The following is a 26300-nucleotide window of genomic DNA, read 5'->3' on the forward strand; positions in this document are numbered from 1 at the left end:
CAGTTCTAGGAGTGTTTTTTAGAGGATTTTAAGTACAGTATTTTTGCAGATTTTAGCTATTTGGGGGTGGGTTGTGTTGCATCCCCTGCAAATGAATTTTACTGTGCACCCTTATTTGCAATGGATAAAAAAATCTGCAAAGGAAATCTCTGCTAAATTTTAAGCTACAAGTTGTAGCTTAAGCTGAAAACAATGTTCAAGCTGCTAATGACCATAATTATCATGCATCAGCAACATGGATGTAAAATCGACAAATAAAATTGGAGAAAAAGTATTTTAATCAAAACTACTGGGCTTGAAAGATCACATTAATGCTGTTTTCATGCTGATAAAAGATAAATATGTAAAGCTCAGACTATGATGAAATCAAGTGAAAATAGCGGCCGGAATCTTGATTTTTACACAAAACAAATGCCCTTTAAGCAATAACGTCATCTATTAACAAAAAATAGCTAATTAATTCCACAAAGAGATATTATTTAAAAGTTGTATTTCGACTTAAAAAACACTTCATATAAAAGAAAAATAGGTATTCGCAGTTCCCCAACTATTCACGAGGTGTGTGATCCCCATCCTCAAATAGGGTTTACTGCAAATGGAAAGCTTTATGAAATTGGTATGCTGATAAGGGAAAATCAACCAGATTAAATCCACAGTAGGGCTGTAGTAGTGAATGCAAAAAGAATGACAAGAGCATTGTATTATTATTTTGGCTTACCTTTTAAACATAGTTATAAAATAACCCCATTTCATGGTCCATTATCCAGTACAGTACAGTCAACCCCCTGGATTCATGGGCTTGAATTTGCAGGCTCAGCGATTCGCAAAATTTTCTGTGGAGCCTATCTATAAATTATTCGTGGGAAAGCTCACCCATTTGCAATTTTTTCATAGAGCAGTATTCTGTATTTTTGTATTTTTGTGACTAAATACTGTAACCTGTCAAATATGTCAAATATCTTGACATACTGACCGCAAGGGTAGAACTATGAAGGATACTGAAAAATCTCTCTCTCTCTCTCTCTCTCTCTCTCTCTCTCTCTCTCTCTCTCTCTCTCTCTCTCTCTCTCTCTCTCTCTCTCTCTTACTGAGATAGTTTTTTTATGCATGTGTAACATATGTTTATTTGTTTTATATACTGTAGTTGTTTAGATAAACGTGACGTTACTTTGTTATTAATTTTTTCATATTTTCCATGTTATAATTAAAACTTTTTGCTTTTATATAGTATATCATTAAACATTTTAAACAAATACATATCATTCCCAGTCTTTTTTTTTGGATTCTTCAGAGCGAGGGGAGGGGCAAGTACCTGTCAATTAACTTGACATATTGGCCACAAAGGGGAGCATTTCCCACGGATGGTCAATGAAAAATCTCTCTCTCTCTCTCTCTCTCTCTCTCTCTCTCTCTCTCTCTCTCTCTCTCTCTCTCTCTCTCTCTCTCTCTCTCTCTCTCTCTCTCTCATGCCCAAGGATACTCAGAATGTGTGAGATGGACAGATAGATAGAAAGGGAGAGTGATTGATAGAAAGATATGCTCTCTCTCTCTCTCTCTCTCTCTCTCTCTCTCTCTCTCTCTCTTCTCTCTCTCTCTCTCTCTCTCTCTCTCTCTCTCTCTGTTATTAGCTGGAAGGATTAGAAGTATGTATGTATATTTTTAAGGGTAAAATGTTTAAGATGACATTGAAATGATAGTAATAATATCATTTCAAAGATTAATCCAGTAATAGGGTAATAGTTTACGGTATATTTGATGTAGGATGCTAGTTTAAGGTATACATTTGGTATTTGAACTTTCAAGATGGGCAGATATGTGTTTTCAGAGGCGGGTGTTAACTATTCGCGGATTTTAACTATTAGGGTGAGGGGGCTTGTGGTACGCTTCCCCTGCGAATCCAGGGGTTGATTGTATAGAGAATCCAATACAACATTAAGCACAAAATATATTGCATGACTTGTAATTTCACCAGCAACAAATGGCAAGTCTTCAGTGCTATACAGTACCACTAATGACATTGTTGTTAAATTGCCTCCAAATTAATTTTTCTGAAACTACAGTAATTTATCAAGAATAATAGACTAACCCTGTGAGAGCTGAGAATTTTAATTCAGTGGTCTTTCCAGTATTATCTCAAACAAGCTGCTATGATACCAGAAAAAAATAACAGCAATGTCATTAAGAAAAATTAACCTTTTCATAAGAAATGTACACCTACTGTATGGGAAAGCTGTTATTAGTACATTATTGGGCTTTTTTTTTTGCCAAAAACGTTAATTTTAGGTTAATTTTCTTGAGCAGTGTGTATCACAGTATTTAGAGTCTAAATACTCTGCATGACAATTAATATTCTCCCTTTTCCTCTAGAAATACTTGGAAAGCTGGCAAAGTTATCACCTTTGGTTCTCCTGGAACATTCTAATCTTATTCAAGAACAGTTGGAGTATTTGGTGTTCCTACCTCTTTCGGCAGCTTCACATCTCCTCCAGGCACTTTTGCCCCTTTTCAAGATGAGTATGGGACTGAAAGACTCACTGATGATGATTTTAAGAAAAATGCTATTCTCTAAGTAAGAATGAAGTTTACTTTTACTTATTACTGGACTGCCATTTTAGTATTAGAAATCTACTTATGCAGCTTGCGGTGGACGTTGGAAGTAATTTGATGAAAAGAAATCTGTTAATTTTTCTCAATTTTGATATGAATTTATTAATACACTTTATATGTATTCCCTATGTTTAGAGAAGAATGTAGAATTCAGTGAACATATTACCCTAATCTAAATTCTGCAGGGTAACACAAATGTGGTATATGGTATGAACCTTAGTTTACTTTTGCGCTGTATGTCACTGATAGAATATAGACCATGGAAAGGTATTTTGGGGTTACTTGCCATTGTTACCAAATGAGGCAAGAGATTATAGTTTTTTAATTTATAGAAGTGTATTTAATCTTAATAATTGTTGACAGAAAAAATATTTTTTAAACTTTTTCGGATTGTGTTGAAGATGGTATGGAGAGTTCTCATTATGTATCCTTCACAAGTGTTGACAGTATATACCTGATGCTAATATACAGGATCTTTGCCAGTCTAAATGCAACCATACATTTTATTCACATTCTGTTGACAGTGTCTGGTGTTTGGATATACTATTACAGTGGTTCAATGTTTCTATCTAAATTAAGGATGCTTGTTTATTTTTCGTTTATGTTGATGGGAATGCAAAAGTATGGAAAATGGATGATTGTTTTATCACACTGAAAATATTTTAGAGGATCACACTGAAAATATTTTAGAGGAAGGATTCAGACCTTTTGCACTTTGTGTTCAGTTTAAGTACTTAAGGCTGTACTCTTCTTGACTTAGTGCCCTTCAAGTTTAAGTAACTTTCGACAGTCAGTATAATATGCCTGTTATGGAGTTCCACTTTTTATTTTGTAGACCTAATGAATCATACACATACTTCACTCATTTCTATCTTGGTAAAACCTCTCACAGACATCTGTTTTGACTCATGGTTAATTCACTATCAACACTCAGATATGTAAGCAATTAATATGCTGTTTAACAATAAAGACTCTTTGTCCTAGAGAATTAGGACAATTCCAAGAAGTAAGATTACTTGAGGATTCTCCAAAGATTTTTAATAGTGTGCTAGATTGTACATTTAACAATTTATTAACAAAATTTAACACTGAATAAAAGCTCACAATATCACCATACTAACAATATAAAAATGGTGGGACATCTAAAAAAAGGATATCAAAGTGAAACACATTAAGCAAAAAAAAATGCATAAGTGATGGAAATAAAATACAAAATTTACTTAACTCGGACTTGCATCAATCACTATTATGTTTAACAAGATTACACTTACAGTTATACAGATAAAATAAACTAAAAAAAAATAGAATAAACTGAAAACATGGTTATACACAGTGAGACTGGATAAATGAATTTTATTCTTGCTGTATTGGAGGATGACGGAGCACAGTCCTAGCCACAGTGAAGAGTTGTGAGTGGCAAACTTTTTTTTATGTTTTCCTTTTTGAATGATGATACCATGATGTTTCAAATCTGATATATCTAATGGAAAATGAAGGGGAGGCATTCTAAGTTTAGATCCCTTGAAATATATACAGTATATGCAGAGGTAGACCTTTATATCAACCAGGGTGTATATATGGAGAGATAGTCCTATAAGGATAAATGTGTATAATTTATTATGCAGTGTTAGGAATATGAATATCCCTGTCTCAGTTTTGCAAATCCCTTGTTATACATTGTTTAGTTTTCCAAGCTCATAGTGATTTAGAGGAGTCGTTTCCAATTGTTCTCAAGGGGAAAGCACATGGTATAAATTATTATCTCAGATTTTCAAGATTTACTCAGTAATGCCAGTGCAGTGCAGATGCAATCTGCTTTATATCTTGCTACATAAAGGATGTGGTAATCACTCTTGAAACTGTCATACATTAACTCCTGTAGTTGTTATTGGGAGTATCTAGCTTGAACTGCAAGGAGGAAGTAATTTCCTCTTTTGTTTTAAAAATCCTGGAATTTAGTAATGGGGAACATGAAGGTGTGTATAGTAGTGTAGCTGCTATGAATTCGTTCTATCCAGACCCATCGACTGTCGTTACCCGAGTTGACAGTCTTTTTTATTGTTCAACCAGAAACTGGACATTTTCAGTGGAAGAAATCTGTTTTCATTGTTCACATTTGAACATTGACTCTTAATTGTTTTTTTCTAATATTAACCTTTTACTCCCTGAGCCAAAGTAGTTACAGTTTGTCAGCACGGATTTCTTCGAATTCCTGTTTGTTTTCGACTGCAGGTTGATTTTGTTTACAGTGAAATTCTGTAGAACCATACCAACCTACGCTTCTGAAACAGGAGTCAGTCAATTCTGATTATGCAAGGTTCTTCCTTGTGTGATCGGAATTATTTTCTAGCTCCGTAGATGTACGGATCAGGCGTACTCCTCACTACAATAGCCTCTGTGCTCTCTTCTGCAATATTCTTCTTAGCACAGGGATGAAGACTAATTCTTGAAGATGGAAAGGGAGGTCATAGACTTGGGCAAGGTCTCCCCATTCCTTCCCATCCTCTCTCAGAGAGGTGAGAGAACTTAGTCTAATGGAGAAACAACAACTATCCCCTTGGGGTGTTGTACACACTTCCTCTCCAGAGATACTGAATGAGAAATACAAAGCACGGGAGAAGGGACTAAACAACATGAGAAAATATAAAACAGAGGCTTAAAGCCAAAGCACACAAGATTGAGCAGTACATGAACAGGAATAAAGATTACCAACAGAATAAACTCTTCGGAACCAACCAGAAAAGACTATACAGCCAGGTAAGAGGGGAAGACAACCACCAGGAAATTCCTGAAGCCAAACCAATTAAGAACTTTGGGAAAAACATGGGCAAATCGGTATTACATAACAAACCTGCAACATGGCTCCAGGAAATCAAGGCAAAAGAAATGGGGAGAATAAAACAAAGATTCATTGAGATCACAACAGACACAGTCAGACATAACTAAAGAAAAATGCAACTGGAAAGCCCCAGGTCGATGAAGTCCATATACTGGCTCAAAAGAAAACTGGCCCTACACCCACATGAATAACAGAACAACTCAGCATTATCACAAACCACCATGCGCCCAAATGGATGACCACAGGAGAACATCCTTAGTACAGACAGACAGAACAAGGAAATATAAGCAAGTAACTATTTTCTCTATCACCTACCACCAATGCATGAAAGTTACTAACAGGTATCATTAGCGTTGAGGTGGAATGTTCAACTACCCCTAGAGGATACAAACGCCATCCCCACCAACATAAAGGCTGCGAAGGAGTGTAGGGGCCACAAAGACCAGCTCTAATGAACCAAATGGTATGAAGAATAGCAAGAAAAGGAGAAACGAACCTAAGCATGGCATGGATTGACTACAGGAAAGCCTTCAACATGATATGCTACGTGGCTAACAGAATGCCTGAAAAATATATGGGCCAGAGGAAAACTTACCATCAGCATCCCTTAAATACAGTGTGCAACTGGAATACAGTGCCTAGCTCTGGGAAGACCAGCAGAGGTTAACATCAGGAGGGATCTTTCAAGGCGACTCAGTCCCCGCTGCTCTTGGTAGTAGCTATGATTCCCATGACAAAAGTACTGCAGAAGATGGATGCTGGGTACAAACTCAAGAAACAGGCAACAGAATTAACCATCTGATGTTCATGGACAACATCAAGCTGTATGGTAAGAGCATCAAGGAAATAGACACCCTAATCCAGACTGTAAGGATTGTATATGGGGATATCAGGATGGAGTTTGGGATAGAAAATGCACCTTGGTCAACATACAAAGGCAAAGTAAAAGAGGCTGAAGGGATAAAGCTGCAAATGGAATAGCATCAAACATAGATGAGACAGAAACAAATACCTGTTAATAATAGAAGGGAGGATATAAAACATAAGAGATGAAAGGACACGATCAGGGAAAAATATGCAGAGACTTAGAGCGATATAAGTCAAACTCAACCCCAGAAACATGGCCCGAAAGCCATAAACACATGGGCAGTACCAGTAATCAGATACAGCGCAGTAATGATAGGTGGGCAGGCTGAACTCCACAGCATAGACAGAAAACTAGAAAAATATGACAATACACAAAGCACCTAGACCAGAGCAGAAATACAGACAGACTATACATAACACGAAAGGGAAGGGGAGAGGGCTAACCATAGCGGACTGCATCAACATCGAGAGCAGAGCACTGGGGCGTATCTGAAAACCAGTGAAGATGAATGATAGCTGAGTGCATGGGAAGAAGGACTGATAAAAAGTAGATTAAGACCCATAGATATACAGAGACAGGAGAATGAAAAACAGAATAGAGGAATGGCACAACAAACCAATGTACAGACAGTCCATGAGACAGACAAAAGAAGCTAGCAGTGAAACAGCGTGGCTACAGAGGGAGAACTCAAAGAAAGGCAGAGGAATGTAACATCAGCACAAGATCAGGCCCTAAGAACCAGATATGTCAAAGAAGAACAATGGAAATAACATCTCACCCACTTATGCTGGAAGTACAATATGAAGACAAGACCATAAACCACCTTAGCAAATATCAGTATCTTGCATAGAGACCAGTACAAAGGAGGCATGATTCAGTGGTAAAGCCCTCTACTGGAGCCTGTACAAGAAACACCAGCTAGCTTGCAGTAATAAGTGGTTCTATCACCAACCTGAGGGAGTAATAGAAAATGATCGGGCAAAGATCTTCTGGGATTATGGTATCAGAACAGATAGGGTGATAGATGCCAATAGACCAGACGTGACGTTGATTGGCAAGACGAGAATATCACTCATTGATGTCGCAATACTATGGGACACCAGAGTAGATGAGAAACAAAGAGAAAAAATTTATAAGCATCAAGACCTGAAAATTGAAATAAAGAAGAATATGGAGTGTGCAATGGAAATGTACCCATAATCATGGAATGCTGAGCATGATCCCAAGATCCCTGAAAGAACTTTGGAAAAACTAGGTGCCAGTAATGCTCCCAGGACTCATGCAGAAAAGTGTGCTTCTAAAAACAGCTCACATAGTGAGAAAAGTGATGGACTCCTAAAGAGGCAGGATGCAACCATGAACCGCACACTATAAAAGCCACCCAGTCAAATAGGATGACTGTGATAGACCCCCTAAAAAAAAAAAAATAAATAATAATAATAATAATAATAATGATGATGATGATGAAAGATTCTGCAGATGACACTTCATAATTTCAAAAATCGAGAATACGTCATTTAAGGAACAGACACCTCATTATTCCATCTTTCCCACAATTTAGATCTTGCCTTACTGCTTAGGATGCTTTGTATGAGCAAATTGCTGTTTCTCAATCCGGTGAGTTCAGATGGACATTCACCTAACAGTGATTTTTAAATTATCAGGTGGTTTTCTATGAACATCTGCGTGGCGGGTGATAGCGAGTGTTAGTGGCGTCTCAGAATGTCATTGTGAGCAACAATAATTTACATCTCATGGTCTCTCAAGAGAATAGTTTGTCCAAAAACATACATATACTGTACTGTAGCAATAGAGCAGAAGAGCAGCAGTTTTTGTTTTCTTGGTGACAGAAGGCAAACCTCCATACAATCAACAGCCAGTTGCACATAGTTTATAGCACCTCTGTTTTGTGTCTGCAGTATTTTTTTAGGCCGTCACTGATAATGTGGCCCAAATAAGAGGAGAATTCATGCTCAATTCCAATGATGATTTCAGGGAAAATTTGTGGTTTTGCAATATGCTTAAGCGATGTTGGGAGCAACAACTTGCACTGGGTCTTGGTTTCGTTGTATAGGATATCAAATTCCTCTTTATATTAAGTGGCAAGTGTTGGTAAGAAGTCTGAGGGAGACCTTGCATGATGGAGGAATCAAGAACCAATATCTTTGACATAACAGAATTTGTTTAGTGATGTTTCATTGATAGTGCATCTGATTGGGAGTGAGTTCAGTTTAACATTCAGGGCATCTGTGTCCATATTCAACAGGTATGGAGAAAATGCCCCTTTGCTGGAGCCCGTTTGAGGGACGCTGAAGATGTACGACAATCGTTACCCCATTTAACACAGAATTGCTGTGTGGAGAACCAACAACATAAAATTCCAGTTAAATATAGTATTGATGCCTCATTTGTGCGCTTCAGGAAGAAACTTCAGGTAGTTTACTCTGTCAAATGCTTTCTCACATTTACAAAACATTAGGAAAACAGGAGGCTGATGATGGGTAAATAGTTCTGCAATTCTTTCAGGACGTAGATGCAGGTGTCAGTTGAGTGGTTTGCCTTAAAAATGAACTGGTTGTGTGGTGTGTAGAAGGAGAAGTCTCACTGAAGAACAGACTCAAGTATCTTCAATGCAATTGTTAGTAATTGCAATCTGGTGATAGTACTGGGTCAGCTGTGTCCTTTGAAAACTGTTTTTATTAGTAGTGATAGGTGCACTAAGAGTGGGGAGTCTGGGAGAAAGCGCGGTGCATTAGTAGTATTAGGAGCACTAAGAGTGGGGAGTCCTGGGAGAAATCACCAGGTGTCTGCATGTTAGATAGAGCAACTAGCAAAATGTAGAATTATCACGATGACAAATTTGAGAGAGAAGCCAGCAATTGAATATCGCGGTTAGTGATTTATTATTAGTGCCGTTGTTTATGGCATCACTGATGTTACCTGGCATATCACAGTAACAGTGTATCTGTGGGGAGGTTATCTACGTCTCTTGAGAGTCTTGATTGTTTATGCCAGTAGTTTCTGTAACACAGAATTCCCCACTGGTGGGGAGCGTGAGGAGTTGCCAAGTGGGAATGACGGTCGGACAGAGAAAGAACCACTGTCTTGTTGTCACATTGCAAGTGAATTTGTTTCACCTGGAAAATAATCGATAGTGCTTCAAAATTTAATGTTGACTTACTTTACAAATCATTTAACTATTTTGAACTGTTTAATAACAAAAACAACAATATATGAGGTATTGTTATGAAGTCATGTTTGAATCTGATTTGCGCTTCGCCATTTCAAAGGTAAAGCGAACGTTGAGACACTAAAATCAAAAAGCGAAACAAATGCAAAAGTCTCATTAACTGTATGTCTAGTATTTGCATTTTTGTATGTTTTTATAAATTAAATAAATTGAAAAAAACATGTGAATCTTTTTCATGTGTATATTTATTTCCATGTGATAACTGTTTGTAAAAAATCTAATATATGCAAAAAAAAAAATTAAAGGCATAAAATGGCTACAAAAAGCAAAAGCGTATATTCATGTAAGTTAAACACTGCATGGGTTAAAACTCAGATTTGTCAATGACGATGCTGGTGGGAAATGGAGAGTTGGCTCACTGAAAAGTTAGAAATTGGAGAAAAAGGTTAAAACCCTGGTTTATGCAATTCAGGATAGTGCTGATGATTACCCCATATTCTTGCGATGGCCTCCCACTGTGCCAGCTACTCTCTTTTGATAGTTTATAGTTTTGGTATTTAGGGACTGAATGTCTTTCCAGGGGTAATCGTGGAGAGTCTAATTTTCTAGAACTGTATCAGCTCTTAGTTACTTTTCATTCAGGCTGCAGTGCTTAAGGGCAAGTTTGAACTGTGCTCTCACCTGCCTCATTAGCAGTGCAAAGTGTCCTTCCCTCAGGCTACCATTTTGCCTCCACAGTAAAAACATTTCTTGTGAATGTGTATACAGATCTTTAACCAGTCATTCCATCAGATTGGAAAATTATCCCTGCCAGAGAGGCAAGTACTGTATAGCGGAAATTATATTTGAATAGAATTCTTTGGCTCTCTCCTGTGGTGGTCATTTCTACATTTTTGGGTTAGTGCACAGTAAGGCAACTGCCAGTTGAACTATTGAGCGCAGCCTGGTTTCAATGGTTTCCCTAAAGGATCTGGTTTTCTGCTGGTTTTAAAGTCCCAGTTAACAGCAGGTGGGGTGATCAGTTATGGGGTTCACAGTAGGGAGGATGGGGTGCCCTGAATGGCACTTGTAAGGGGATGTGATCATATCGTTGCAAGATCGTAGCAAATGTTGCAGGTCACAGTAGAATCAAGGAAGCTGTGGGACGTGATGCAATGGTCCAGTCAGGAGGTTGTAATTGTGTCCGATCTAGTTTGTACATAGTACTGTATAGGAGGAGGAAGGGAAGAGCATTACATCGCTAATTTGAGAGCGTGATTTTGACAAGCAAGTTATTTATAAAATTTTTGTGGTGTGAGAATTAAGGTCCCTAATTATACAAATATGATCAGCAGTAAGAGCTGAACAATGCTGTGTAACTTTCACCTAGGATCAAATATTGATCAAAATTATTGTTCTTTTTCCCAACTGTCACTTGAAGCCCCAGCAATCTATCCCACTCCTATGGGTCAGCCACATTCATATTGTCTAATGATTTGTGCCACAGGAAAGAAAGGTCCTTTAGGTTACTGGCTATGATGATGTCATGTAACTTGCATCGATGAGGTCGAGAAAGCTCTTAGAAATCTTCATGCACTGAATCTCTCAGATGCAAAAGTCATGAAGCCAGAGGAGCGTTTCTTGTAATGCAATGATGCCTTTGAAGCATTGCAGAACATATTTAGGGGAGGAATGTTCCTTTTGAGCCAAAAATATTCCAAGAGATTACATCTACGTATCCATGGCAACTCACCGAAGATGGGAAATGAATGGGTTGATCATTTGAGTGGATGGGGTGATATTGCGAGGGTAGGCAGTCACTCACCATGGGAGGTTGGCTGGCACTTGTGGTCAAGCAAGCCAGCACCTTAACCCCTGCTTTGGGTGTCAATAAGTTCCCCTGTGGGAGGTTGGTTGGTCCCAGATTAGGTTATATCTTGAGATCTCTTATATTAGGACCAAAATTCTACGCCTTTAAGAACATTGAGGTATTGAAATAGAGCAGGTAATCTTGTGAGGCCACTTTTATGTTTAATTTTGCATGGGGTTTTTGTGGGAGATAAGAGGGTTGGGCCATGAGAAACTTAACTCTCTCTACTGTGGCATCTAGAACGTGACATCTCTTCTCAGGTTTCGGACGAGGTGATTCACGAACGTTGGGCTTTGGTCCAGCAGGCAGTTGAGAGGTTCTTTTCTTTTTTCTGCTTGCTTGTGTCTGCCAGCCCCAGTCCCTTCATGATCATTTACACCCTCATCCACGGTGGGGGGTTAGGGGGAAGAGATGGGGTCGGAAGACTCACAAGGACTGGTGATCATCACTGAAGATCTAGCTTCTACTGGAGGCAATGGGGAGGGAGAGGAGGATGGGAGTCCATTGGTCCCCTCCGATAGGTCTGTAGGTGGTGCGGGCGTTTCATCCGAGGGAGAGAGGGCAGTTCCCACTTGGGAGGGTAAGGCCACCTCGACTTCGCGTCGCATCCTCACTTCTCTTGTGTTGTTGGGAGGCGAGGAAATAATAGATGCCTCACTCAAAGGAGTCCAGTGGCTTGGTGTGTGATTGTGTAATGATTCCTGCACTCCTTTGATCGCATCCCAGATCCATGAAAGATTGTTATTTGTAACCACAGTTTTAAGTTGAATGATTCCTGTAATCCTTTGATCATGTCCCAGATCTCTGTGAAAATTTGTCATGTGTTTCCTCAATTTTTTCTGAGGCTTTTGAGTTTTTTTCTGAGGGATTTGCTGTTAGAAAGGCATTTTCTGCTGTATGGTACACTGCAGGTAGGCTTAGATCAGCAGCCTTTGGAGGCAGATTGTAAAAGGTCATCGGCGTAGATTTCCACAGAGCAGGTCCTTAGCCACTTAGTGATATATGATATTTTCTCGAGAGAGGATAAGCTTATTGTGGATCGCTCCTGGAGAATGGTTTCTGGTATCAGGTCTTTGCATTTTGTATATGCAGTGTTAATTTTGTCATCGGAGAAGACTGCACTGACAGATTGTGTATAAGACTCGACCCTCGGAACAGTTCGATTGGTATTGTATAGAGTAAAGAGAATTGTTCCTTAGTGCCAAACTTGTGTGTGGGCACAGGTATTGTTAGACGGTTGAGCTTTGGTTAGATGACATTTTGTGGTAGAAGGAGGGCCAAGTACTAACACACACAGCACTCTGTACCCATTTTCAGGGCCAATAGGGCCAGTTGAAGCAGAAAAATTTGGGAAGCAATGATGGGGCAGAGTGGGAATTAATATATCTGCAATTACACAACACTATCCGACATGTGCCGTGTATTATGTAGACACTATTAACACATTGCCTTCTATGAAGTATAATCACCAAGGCGAAAAACCCTTCTATTTTGGTAAGAGGTGAGAGACCTTCAACACGTCCTCCTGACACTGTCTTTATGGCTTTGGTTTTTTATTATCTTGCTCTCAGGATCTAAATTTTTCCGAGAGAGAACCAATCTCTTCGCGAGTGGTTTTTGCTGATTTCTAATCTCTTTGGAGGGCTGAAAAGGTTTTAGAGAAGGCATCCAATTCTGTGCGTTGGAAATCCTCAAAAGTTGTGTCTCGTAATATAATTGTACTTTCGCATCAAGGGACTTCTTGATAATTGTTAAGATTTACTGTCAAAACTATGACTAAGTTTCAGACAGAATCTCCCATTTGTAACAACCCTCAGGAGTGATTGGGTCATGTGTAGCTACATCACCTCTGTCCAGCAAAAACCGAGGAGTCCTGAATAAAGGACTAAAACCTTTGGATGAAACAGAAACTTTAGATAGAGGAGTGTGTGGGGCTTATTGGGGTCCTCCTTGACATCATATTGTTACGTGGGAGGGCCCTGATTGTCTTGTGAGGGATCCTTTTCATAAGAAATAAAAAGTGCCCTGGGTCTTCTGGGTAGAAAGGAAAGTTCAGGAGCAAGGTCCACTTCATCCCCCATTATTGGTGTGCATCTGTCCCAACAGATGACTGTTCATCTCCGTGGAAGAGTCAGACATGGAGGTCTTTGATTCCAGTGTCTTGGCATATTGGCCGGGATGTGGAATCTGCCAGAAAGGGAGAACACTGTCTTGTGGAGTTATGCAGGAAAGTTGTATCCTCCTTCCCCCTGCCCCCTATAGTGAAATCTGTGACCAGAGGGGTAATCTAAATCTGCTTTTCATCATGTGGGTTCACTGGCAGGAGCATGTTGTATATTTTGCACGTCTGGTGACCACAAATTAGACTTTTATTCCTAGAAGGTTGTGTCAAGGCAGGTGGTATGTGTAGCCCAAAGGAGTAAAGCTCATTGTGCAGCTTGCTGAGGAGCAGGTGACTTGTAGGTTCTTGGCTAATAGCAGCCTACAATGGAAGAAGCTAAAAGAAATAAAAACATTAGAAACTGTAGGTGAGCAGCAACTATATGCATGTGAGATAAGCAGCAACATAGTTGGGATGGAGCGGATTGACTTGGTCTGGTATGTGCCCATGTGGTGTTTATGCTAGGGACCAGGATTGGTTGTAGTATTGTCTAAATTGTTTCATTATAACAACTACCTAACTCACTGGTTATGAGAAAGCCTCTGTGGCACCCACAGTCAGTGTGTTTATTTCCATAGGCTGTTAGAATTTGCAATATAGTACCGGGCATAGGGTATAGGCTATATTAAGTGGTACTGTACTGCATTTCAAAGTATGATTGATTATCAGTATCACAAACACAGATTACAAGATTATGGCTCTTAGTGTTTTAAGGTGGCAAAGTCATTATCTCCTTGAGATTTTAGTTAAATTTTTTAAAGTGACAAAATCAGTATAGAACACATTTTCCATTCATGTATAATACAAAAAACTCTTGATATTATAGGTAACGGGGGTTTGTTGTAATGCAAACTCCTTATAATGTTTCTCATTGAGGAATATAATAACCTTCAGTTGTGCTCAGCATGCAGGGGAAACCTACAAGATACTGGAATCAATGAATCAAATCCATTATGCAAAATCAGAGTAAAAATACAGGTGTGCTTTATAGGAAGCTGGCGTGGTCAGTTTTCAGGAGGTAGAGTTGCACTATGGAGCTCAGATGTCTAAATCTGACCAAGTGGAAGTTTTCTTGAAATTTGGAATGTGTTTGGAGACTTACAGACAGCCAAACAAAATAGATTATTAAGAATACTGCAAAACTGAAATTTTAGGTTAACTTTAACAACTTTTATTCTGTAGAGATTTTTTCAGTAACTTATTCCTTCACACCTAATCCACATGATAAGTAAGATGTTTGTTAGCAAAAGTCATTCACTGGAGTCTTAGGTTTATCCAGAAAGCTACCTCATAAGTAGTTGTGATGCCAGATAATTTTTAGTCATCCTCAAGGTGACAAAATGTCAATAAACATAATTTTATACAACCTTCCTGAACCTTGTATTTTTTTCAAGAAAAGAACCCACACAAAGCAAAGTTACTGAATATGTTTGGGAAAGGATTCAGAGATTCAGAAATTTTTCTCAATAAGATATACTGTTCTTTTGACTTTCATAAAACAAATGTATTGTATTTTTGTGCTATTTAAAGACTATTTCTAACAAATATGGATTTTTAAGAATATAAAATGCCTTTTAAAATATGATTTTCATACCATATTTTGTTTCCATAATCACTAGACAAGTTGAGAGTCGGCAAGCAGCAGTAAAAGGATTTATGCAGTTTCTTCGCCACTTTCGTGTCATGGGAACTCTTCCATCTTCTCAGGCTTCCATGTCCTTTTCATCTTCTCTGAGTGCAATAAGCATTAATGCTGATGTACACTCTGTGTTTAGCAATTCAACTAATGAGGCGCTGTGCCTCGAGCTTTTAGGCATCCTAAGAAGGTGCTTTTCACAACAGCATGAGGTAAGTAGAAAGTATGCACGTCTACCATAAGGTAAGTGATGCTGATTTCAAGCCTTTAAGGAACCAGGTGTAATTCTTCTAGAAGTTACCTCACTTTTCAAGGCTCATTTCTTGAAGTAAATTTGTTACCTTAATTTTCTTCAAAAATTAAGCAACTGTTAATTGTAACTGTAAATGTAGCCTGTATATTTGTTTTGCTGGTTTGCTTCATTTATTGTTTGCCACCTCCCCCTGTATTTCTCTTCTTTATATCAACATTCTGTTCTGTGGAATCCTGTTGGGAATGTTATTTGCTTTTTTAGAATTGTTATGTATGAGTTCCTCATTTTAAAAATGACTTTGCATTTCCTGAAACCCATCACTCCCTATAAAGCCACACTCCTGGTCTTTTAAATGTTGTAGACACTGCAATTTTTGTCAAACAGACTGAAGTGCAGTAGCCCACTATGTATATACCACCTGGATCCTTGGGTATCTATCAAATCTGTGCCTCAGTTTTCATGCTTGCAGAGCTGTTAACAGTTGAACAGAATTTCCAAATTAATTTCCTCACTGCAGGATTGCCTGAAGTGGGTTATTCCAAATTTTCTTCCTTTTCACTCCTGTTTTCTCATTAGTTAATTCATTTTTTAGATCTGTGCCTTAATGTTTACTGAACTATTGCTGAATTCAGTCTCTGAGTTGCTGGTTTATAATTTTCAAGTCCCTTTTGTAAGTAATTATCCTTTGTTCTCCAAGAACAAAGCTTTATATGCAGTGGTTAAGGCTAGACATTACTCAAGTAATGAGTAATAATTAGGTAATGGATAAGTTTAATTAAGTGTAAGCTTTTTGTGTATTGTATGTTCTTTTAGAATAAGAGGGTTGGATGATAATTGAACAATGAAAATGAAAACAAACTGGAAAATTATGACCTTATTCTGATAGCAGGTGTGGCTTTTGGCATTGTGAATATATAGTGTTGTATTGAAATTTTATAAATTCCACAGTTATCAAGTGATTTCTCACAGTTGCCCTTAAACTTGGGAGCATGTGATTTATATTGGGTTGATATATTGCTGATAAAACTAGTCTATTGTATCATGTATTTTATCATGCCTTTCCCACTATACCTTTGGCAGATGAGAAGAAAAAAGAATTTCCTTATAAAGTTTTTTGAAACTTTATATTATGTCCATTAAAATAGACATAATAAAAGAAGTTAAAAAAAGGCCTTTACTCATAGAAAATTGGAAACAAGTGGATAAATGAAGGGATAAGAAAGAAAAACAATTGAAAGTTTGCAACTTGTTGGTTTAGCATTTTTGAACAGACGTTGGAGGAGAAAAAGGCTTGTAAAATAATGCAGGCAATCTACTGAACAAATCCTGTTTCATATTGCTCTTATGTATTCCATGAAGAATTTGAAATATTTTTAGACCTTTTTTATAACAAAAGGGGCCAGGGTAGTTTTTGATGGCTTTACCCCTCTCATTTTTTAAGTCTCAAAAAAAAAAAAAAAGCTTGGTCATCATCATTATGCTCAAATTCCTTTTTCTGTATACTGTATAACAGTACCTGTTATACTATATACGAAAAGGAATTTGAGCATAATGTTGGATGATTAACAGTTTAATACGATAATGTTTATGGTAAATTGCAATAATATTGATTGAAAATGTACTATCAAAATTGACAGTGGCATCATTTCCCCAACAATACCAAAAGGAGCTCGGTAGCTTTGAAGCCTTGGTGCAAGTAATACTGCTATGCATGAACCCCTAATTAGGCTGTTCCAATTTTGGAAGCCCATATCAGAAAATGTAACAGATATAACTTCACACTAATTTCTTCAATCAGTTTCATTAATACAGAGCAGGACTAAAACTCAAGTTGGCAATACAGTACAGTATAATATTTTCATAACAAAAAATGCAATTTTTTTTCACACATCAGTGATATTAAGTTTTCATCTTAGTGCTTGGCATTCCTAACAAGTTTATTGCACCTTGTTAATTTCCTTCATGTAGGGGAGTTTACACAGGGAAGTAGTCATTAGATTTTATGTTATAACAGAAAAGGGGCAATGAAAAAAAAGCAGGCCACATAATGGATTTTTTGGGATAAAATTGATGTATGTAATATTCCTGTTCCATATCCATATCCCAGTTAATAAAGATTTCTATCTCTTATGGGCTGGCCCCCTTGTTTTGTTCTGTTTTGTGTCAAAATGGATGACCATTAGAATTAACTGCATATATATTATTAAATGATGGATGGTATTGTCTGGAAAAGTAAGAATGTAAATTATGACCTGACTTTGGAAATATACAGTGATACAGTCACCACCCACCTTATGGACAAGTTATGTTCCAGATGGCCATTTGTATCTTGAATTGTTAGGAAGTTGGTGTTTAATATGTACAGTCAACCCCCAGGATTTGTGGGGGATAGGGACCACAACTACCTGCAAATCGCTAAAATCCACGAATACTTGACATCCCCCCAAAAAATGCTTATAACTGCATAGTTTGATAGCTCAGACACCAAAGGCCCCCTCAAAAAATGTTTATAAGAGCCTGTTTTACTAGTTCAAACACCAAATGTATACTTTAAACTATCATCCTATACCAAATATACCTTAAACTATTATCCTATAACACTAATATTTCAAAGTTATCTTAAAACATTTTACCCTTAAAAATATATGGCTTACAGCTTAGTGTAAAAACTTAAGATTCCCCTATGTCCAGACATCCATTTTCTTTCATACAGTATTGAAGCAGACCCATTTTCTTTTTTCAGTAGATAGGGGAGACATTGGTAATTCACAAGTTAATTATGTACCTAAATATTTCAATATACTGTACATTGAAAAAATACATTTGATTGATATTTTGCTGTATTTACATTAATATTTATATTTTAAAATTAGTAAATCATTTTTTATCATAAAAATGTATTTATTCACTAAAATAGCATAAAGATATAGTAATTAGTGAATATTTCTCAACAAAAAATTCCGCGAATTACCTAATTTTCTATGAATAATTTGGGGATAAGTTTGACAGAAAAATCCGTGAATCATGAACCTTGAATAGGCAGGGGTCGACTGTAGTGCATAATTTTTGTTGAAAAATTATGAAAACTTAGGAAGATATTAAACTTTGAAATATGTCTTGTTTACATTCCTAAGTTAACTCAGAAGTCACAGATTATGCTATTCTCACTGTATTTTTAAATTATGCAGTATTATAAAGAATTACAGGCAGTCCCTGGTTTACTTTGGGCTTGGGTTACGTCATTCCGGACTTACAGGTGCTTGCCTCACGGTGCCATTAACCCTGATTTTTTTGGCGTCATTACCCACTGTACAGCGCCATTACATGGACGTACGGCTCCATTAACAGCGCTTTAAGTGCTATTTATTTCCATTATAATTATGATGCTTTGGGTTACGGCAATTTTTGACTTACAGTGCACCGTCAGGGACAGAACCCCCCGCTGTAACCTGGGAATGTTAGAAAGGTAAAGAGAAGAAAATAAAGTTTAGACTCATGCGACATTCAAAATTAAGTATTTTTTCCATGCTTTGAAAGTTATGAACTTGGAGAGAATTTCGCAGGAGCCGCATCTGACATTGGAAGTTTGTAAAGTAAACAAGGCACACCACTATCCATCAACAAAAATGTCTCCTAATGTTTCCCATGGGGAGAGGAAATGTAGAAAACAGGAATTCATCAAAGAATGAGCTAAATCGGAAAAATAGAAATAACTAGGAATATTTTACGAGTACGAGCGGGTATTCTCATGATTGTAAGAACACATGGTAGTTAATCACAAGAATACTCGGGAAAATCAATTATATGAATTAATACAGCCAAGACCCTGTCTGATAAGGGTGCAGTCCAGACAAGGGCAAGTCAGAAAATCTATGGGTGTTCAAAAACAACTTTATACCCTTCCTCCCCCTACTTTGCCAATACCACATAACTGTAAACACTAAATATTATGATTATGAACAACAGTCATCACACTTTAAACAGAATGCTTGAGGGAAACTTTATTTTCCCATATTTGCAACAAAATATACTCTATAAATAAATTTTAAGAAAAAATAAAAACTTTTTTTCCTCTTGTGCAGAAAACACAGTTTGGTAGGTTAGACAATCAATTTTTTTCATTTTCCCAAAACAAAAAAAAGTAAATCCCTCTTTTTCTCATATGCAACACAAATTTGATAGGTTACATAGACAGTTTTTTAATTTTCCCCGAACTCTGTGAAATGCATAGCAGTGTACACAAAAGTAAATCCCCCCTTTTTTTTTTATCTTGTACGCAACACGTGATATGATAGGTCACACAAACAATTTTTTTCATTTTCCAATACCTCTGTAACCTTATTAAATGCCATGCGTATGTGCTTCTATGGGGGCAGTCGTAGAACAACCTTTTCATCGTCATCTTCAGCCGCTTCCTCGTCACTGTTATCAATTGCAGCTGCTATCTCGCTGTGAGAGTAGTTGGTAGCCAGGATCATTACCATTGTTATCCAGCCACTCCTGTATGTCATCCTTGGGAACGTTGTCGTCTCCAGTTATGAGTGTGACCTGGAAGTCATTGACTTTGAACCACTGGAAGTCCATCATGCCCTCTTCTCCATTCAGCATATGGTTCTAGGTGTGGTTGAGGGTCGAGGCTGACGTCCTTCCAAATATCTGCAAAGTTATAAATAACAAGACTTCAGTGAATACTGACGGAGATCCTCCAGTGTCTGTTCCCCCCAGAGTATCCAAGCCATGCTCCTTCTCCTCCTTGTCCTCCAATATTACCATTACCTCCTCCAGAAAGTTCCTTCGAAATAGTAATTTCTTTGCAAAAATAACACGTTGGTCCATTGGCTGATTAAGTGCAGTCAAATTAGGAGGCAAATACATGACCCTAATATGACCTTTGTCACCACCCAACTTGGCTGTATTAGGATGTGCAGGTGCATTGTCCATGAGAAGTAACGCCTTCTCTTGATTACACAAATGATTATGGAACTAATTGGTTACAATCCTGGATATGAACCAAGCCTTCACTGAATGACACTAAATCACAGGAAGCCCTTCCATCAACCTATGCTTTACATGCCCATTGGTTTGCAGTGATGCTCATGAGTAGCATTAGCTCAAAAGAAAGCAGAAATGTGTTGCTTGGAAAGCTTTCAACTGTGTTAGTTCTTTTCCTTCTCATCAGCCACTGTATTAGTTGGCAAGGAGCAATAGAATAGACCAGTTTTGTCGGAGTTGTAGATTTGTCCTAAAACAATACTCCTTCCTTACTCATCAAATTTTGCAGTGTCTGGCAAAATTCCACTATTCCCTCCTTGGAAGCATCCAAAGCTTCACCATGGGTTTTCATGTTAGAAATCCTATGTCGAATTTTGAATCAAAACAGCCAACCATTGGACACTAAAGTTCGCGGCCTTATGCAAACCTGTGAACTAATAGCTGCAGCCTTCAACTCAGCACCGTGTATCTTTACGCTAGCAGCCCTTAGGTGACACAACTAGATCAAGGTAGATTGGTCAATGTCCTCTTAATGGCCTTTTGCCATGACCTTGGGGTCTTGACTCCTAGTCATCTTCCCAAAGTCCATTGTGTACTTCTTCAGCTTGTCCAGGTAAACCTTGATATCATGCAGGGTTGACCTGGCAATGCCATACTCCTCCATGATAAGTGACCTAGACCAACCTGCCCCCATTCTCTCAACAATTTCTAGTTTCTGTGGAAGGGTCAGTACCTTTCTTGCCCTCTTAGGACGAGGTGGAGACTTACAGAAAATACGCAGCAATATACACATCACAAGCTGGACCTGCAATGAAAACTGTCCTCGGGGTACATCATCGTGTTAGCAGGGCATGTGTGAACAGTTCAAATGAGTGGCTTACAATGCACAACTGTATAATGAAGGAAAACAATCTTTGTTACTGAGTGCATTGATACTTTCCTGATGTAGCTAGTTAGCATAAGGCATGCTTATGGTTCACTTGCCTATCAGTCATTAAAAATAAAAAGATCACAATGATGTATATGTTTCTATACCAGCCAATAAAAAGCAATAAACAAAGTGAAGTTTCATGATATGTCAAGTGACGTGCTTTTAAGCCAATAACAATCTCTCTACATACAGCACCTCTTTCTCATTGTATTTTTTCATGTGTGTTTCTTAGTGCAGTATTACACACTGCCTTTTTTAATCTCTGCATGATTTACTGTACAGTATTTCATTACGAGTTTATTGACTCTAAGTATGATTATCACACATACCATAACAGTACAGAAGAGATTACTATGTTTTATTACTGTTGATATTTTTCATCTCTAATTAAGAATATTTAAAGTGGAAATCTGTAGAAACAATTAGTTTGTGTTTGTTTATGCAAAGCATATGAAGAAATTGGATACTAGTGTTATGTTGGTGTTGATTAGATATGTATGTTTAGGAAGCAGGACAGTGTTGGAAGTTATTATATAACTTTACAGATATCAGAGAATACTAATTACCTTGGTCTTGATGTACATTGTTTATATTTATGTGACCTCTTCATAAGACTGTTGTAAGAATAATCTTTAAAGAAATTATCATTAGGCTAGTGTAAGTATGATAATTATCATAAGCAAAAATAGGGAATGAATATTGATTGTAGGTAAGTCCCTGGATAAATAGGGATTGGTTCGGTGAATTATTGTCTACAGGAATTCGGAGTTAACCTGTGCCAACTTTAAAATTTTGTAAATGCAATTGTAGTAGAAAATAAATCTAGGTTAAGCAGTGATTATGTGATTTATTTCCCAAGACTGTTGAAATGAATCATGGCTCTCTCTCTGCACCACTCAATTAACTTGAGGGAAAAAACCACAACAGTAGGTGCCCTTCAGAGGGGCCCCCATCATCGTTTTCCAGGAAAAAGAACCACAATAGTAGGCGACCTTCAGAGGACCCCCATCATCGTTTTCCAGCACTTGGTATCCAAGGTGGACAAAGGATCCTCACAGTTGTCATGTCTGCCATCTTATTCCTAAAAATCTGACAGAAATGACAAGGAAGCATCCAAGAAGAGGTTAAGGACAGAGTATGTAGGACCTGCTTCCCCACCAGCAAAGTACCGGAGGTTGGAGATGTCATGATCATGGAGAGATAGTAGGACAAGCAGACTCCCCCCCCCCAAGTTGTTCTTGTCGCCTCTTCTCTGATTTTGACAGCATCTGTGGCGAGCAGGAGGAATGGTTCATCCCGCAGCAGCAGCAGCAAGACAGTTTGTCAGGAAGATCAGGCAGCACCGAGGCCTGGTGGAACCACTGATGGCAGAGTCAGAAGATACCACCTTACTCTTGTACTCAAAACAGGAAGGAGAGAACCCCCTAGAGGTGCGACAGTTGCTCTGACTTCCTCGGTCTCCCTTGATCCATAGCTTGATGAGGGAGGTGAACACTGGTGGAAGGATTTGAGAGCCCCCAATTGGTGTCCAGGTCAACAGATGCCAAGGGGAGTGGATAAGAGATGAAGAATGTCATCCCACTGGAGTGGTATGTCGTCAGGAAATATCTACAGTAGGTCCTTGAGGGAGGGCCCTCTCTTAAGCTGCCAGTCAGGTAGGGCACGTGGACCAATGTCATCCTTAAAAGGAGGGAGCCCTTCTTGGTGAATAACGTTGCCAAGTACAGTAAACCCCCCGTATTTGCGGGGATGCGTACCACAACCCCTCCCCCCCCCTGCGAATAGCTAAAATCTGCAAATACTAAGAACCCTCCTAAAAACACTAACAACTGCCTATTTTGATAGTTAAAAAAAAAAACACTAAAAATGCTGATACAAGTATTATCCCATTGTGTGTTGGAAAAAACTTACCTCGAATATAGCGTAGCCTACACTAGGGTATTGAGTACCATTCATATTCATACATATATATACGGTAGCCTAGCCTACACTATAAAGTGTACTCTATACTGTACATACATGGTACAGTAATTAATATCAGCTAATTCTGGAGGTTCATGCAGATTGACTTATGATAATTCAATACAAAGAGAAATTGAATAACAAACATGAATTAGCTTAGCCTACTCTATGGTATATTGTATACATATATGTAGCCTAGCCTGCATTACACTCTACTCTGTATTCACATAATATCATAATATACAAACATCAACATAAAGAATATGCATCTTTTCCATGGACCTTTTAAAAATGTTATGCTTTAATTCACTGTATCCAATAATATTGTATATATTCTTATATTGCTTTTGTATTATAAATTGCGATCATAGCGATCAGCGTTTTGGTTTGGAAATTGATTACGCGGTAAGTTTATTTTGCCGTGTTTAACTCAGTTCAGAGCGCTTTTCTTGCTTCTAGCGTAAATATAATATCCAAGGAGGTGAAGGAGACGTCAGTTCTTCAAGCAGGAGTTTTATTATGCTAAAACATACATAGTAGTACCGTAATCATAAGTAGCAGTTACTGCCACTAGAGCAATTCCAAAGCTCGAGTTCTTGAGACAGAAGACGAGGGAATGAAGTACCAGGGTTGTTATCTGTTATTCCCTGCCCTTTTGTTTTACTGATTAAACAAACAGTGATCTAACCTGAAGTTACTGAGTATAACAAGATAAAAATATAGCAAATATAAATTGTATCAAAACGTATATGATACTATAAATAAAAATAATAGAATTCATAATAAAAGAACCATATAGTCTTAATAAAAGAACCATAATAGTCCACATTCACATACAATATTCCATTGTATAAATATCCCCAATTGCAAAAGAAATTGCATATAGTACATTTAAACCTGTTCTGCCTCTTTAATTTTAACATTTTCTAACCTGAACTCATCGTTTTTAAAATGAAAGTGACTTTCATTTAAGTCATTTCTCCTATTTTCCCCTAATTCAAGACATCCGCCAGGTCATCGCTCTCTTTATTTTCCTTTGTTAATATGTCTGTTATCATTTCTTTAGTATGCAGCCAACTATATGCGATTCTACTTCTTTTTACAAATTAGTTTTCTCTTCAGGTCTGCTACTGCCGTTTTATTAACAATTTTCTCACCTGTTTTATGAGGCTATACTTTCCAGCGTTGGTCTGCTGTCCGTGAACAGTTTTGCTGGGATGTTTACTCCTTTCCTCCAAAACATAAGTTGTTCAACACTTTTTACTAAATACACACTGTCATCTACCAATTAGTCAAGTTCCTCGTTAGCGTCTTTGTCAGCAGAATGGCAGACTTGTTTGATGGTTTGTTTCCAATATATAGGAGCTACTGTATCAGTTTTGTTTCCCATTAAAATGAAATTACCTCAATTGATTTTTGTGTCACATCTGTACCTTTCGCATCGCGAGGCCATAAATTCTCAGGTCTTCTTTCTTCCCTATTTACCAAACTTTATTTTGCTCTCTCGTGATTTAATTTCTTCACTATCTTGTTTACCCTCTTTAGATCACCAATCCTAGCATTTTATTTTTCATGATACATATCAATCCAACAGCTAAGCCGGGTCGGACATTTTCCACAACACCTGGATTTTTTCTTGCATACTTCTGAAAACTTTATATTCAGTTTTTGTTAGCCAGTTTACGTCTATTTTTAATTTTCCTTATTTTTGATTTCAATAGATTGAGTATAATCCTCCATGCTTACTTCTATTCCTTCTCTGTTTTAACTATATCAATACCTGTAAATCTGAATTCGGGGACTCCACCTTAGAAATCGTGAAATTCTTCATTAAAAGATCCTTTGATCATATCCACAAATTCTTCTCTTCCTGAAATCGAAAAATCATCAACATGATATAAAATCATACCAAGTAATGATCTGCTGTCATGGAGGTAGTAGAGCACTATCTCCATGGTGTTTTCCATTCCTCTTACTTTAAAAAAAAATCTTGTCCACTTTAAGCCAAAATTTCCACACTGCGTCTTCAAGCCCATAGGGATTGGCTTTTCAGTTTCCAAATGATTCCTTCCTTTTTGACATCTTGGGTGGTTCACAAACACATCACGCCCAGTTTTCGGCCTGTAAAAAAAGTCATTTAAATGTCAACGCTTTCCAGTTCAAATCCTTCATTAGCTGATACTGCAATGAAAGTCTTGAACTCCTCAAGGCAGTTGGGGAATCTGACTTGGTTTCTCCTGTTTCCTGGAACTCTAATAACTAATCTTGCTTTTATTTTGGTCTTCTGCCCATCTCTATTCTCTTTTCAGTTATGACCCATCTTGATCCAATTTTCTCCTGTCCTGTATCTTTTTACTTCTTCAATGTCATAATAATGGAAAATTTCAGTTCTTTTCTTTAGCGTTCTAACTCAGCTCATGATGACGACTCTCTTTGGGATCACTACATAGTGGTTATTTCCTCTTACCAAGCACTCATCATTTGACATTTTCATCCAGTAAGTACTGTGCTATCTAGTTCGACATTTTCCTTCGCCTCTCTCACTCTCATTTCTTCTTTTCATTAACAGATATTTCCAGTCTTTATTTCATTTTCAGTCAATCAACAGTTTTACTCTCCTCTAGTTTTTATCAAACACAAATTTGCGCTTGAGTTAGGTTTGTTCACTTCAGATTATTTTCCTTTTGTTCCTCGCCATTCTTGAAGGTAATTATTCTTTGCTTTTCTCGTCTTACTTCAGACGAGATGATCTTTCACGGTCATTTTGCCATAGTTCTCTCTGCCAAATTATGTCACCAACAACTGTCACTTCTTCTCTCTTTCTAAGTTAATTTCTCCCTCTCGACTGACCAGGAAGATGCTGCTTCATCCTTCGATTCAATCTCATCTTCCATTTTACTCTCTTTAGCTGAAGTCCTTAATGTTCCGTAAGGTTGTAAAATGACAAACTTACTTTTTCAGCATATCTCCATTTGCTGAGATCCACACTCTCTTCCATCTTTTTTACCGTGT

The 26300-nt window shown here is 37.7% G+C and overlaps 1 protein-coding gene across 2 annotated transcripts in view; it reads left to right on the plus strand.

The window, feature by feature from the left end:
- FANCI (Fanconi anemia complementation group I) overlaps positions 1-26300 on the plus strand; it is a 157822-nt gene that overhangs the window by 108597 nt on the left and 22925 nt on the right. For both annotated transcript variants that reach the window (XM_067082174.1, XM_067082181.1), the window contains exons 9-10: positions 2368-2569; positions 15134-15362. In XM_067082174.1, coding sequence (XP_066938275.1) covers positions 2368-2569; positions 15134-15362 — 431 coding nt within the window. The remainder of the gene's footprint in view (positions 1-2367; positions 2570-15133; positions 15363-26300) is intronic.

Source organism: Macrobrachium rosenbergii, chromosome 3 (genome assembly GCF_040412425.1).
Source record: "Macrobrachium rosenbergii isolate ZJJX-2024 chromosome 3, ASM4041242v1, whole genome shotgun sequence".
NCBI lineage: Eukaryota > Metazoa > Arthropoda > Malacostraca > Decapoda > Palaemonidae > Macrobrachium > Macrobrachium rosenbergii.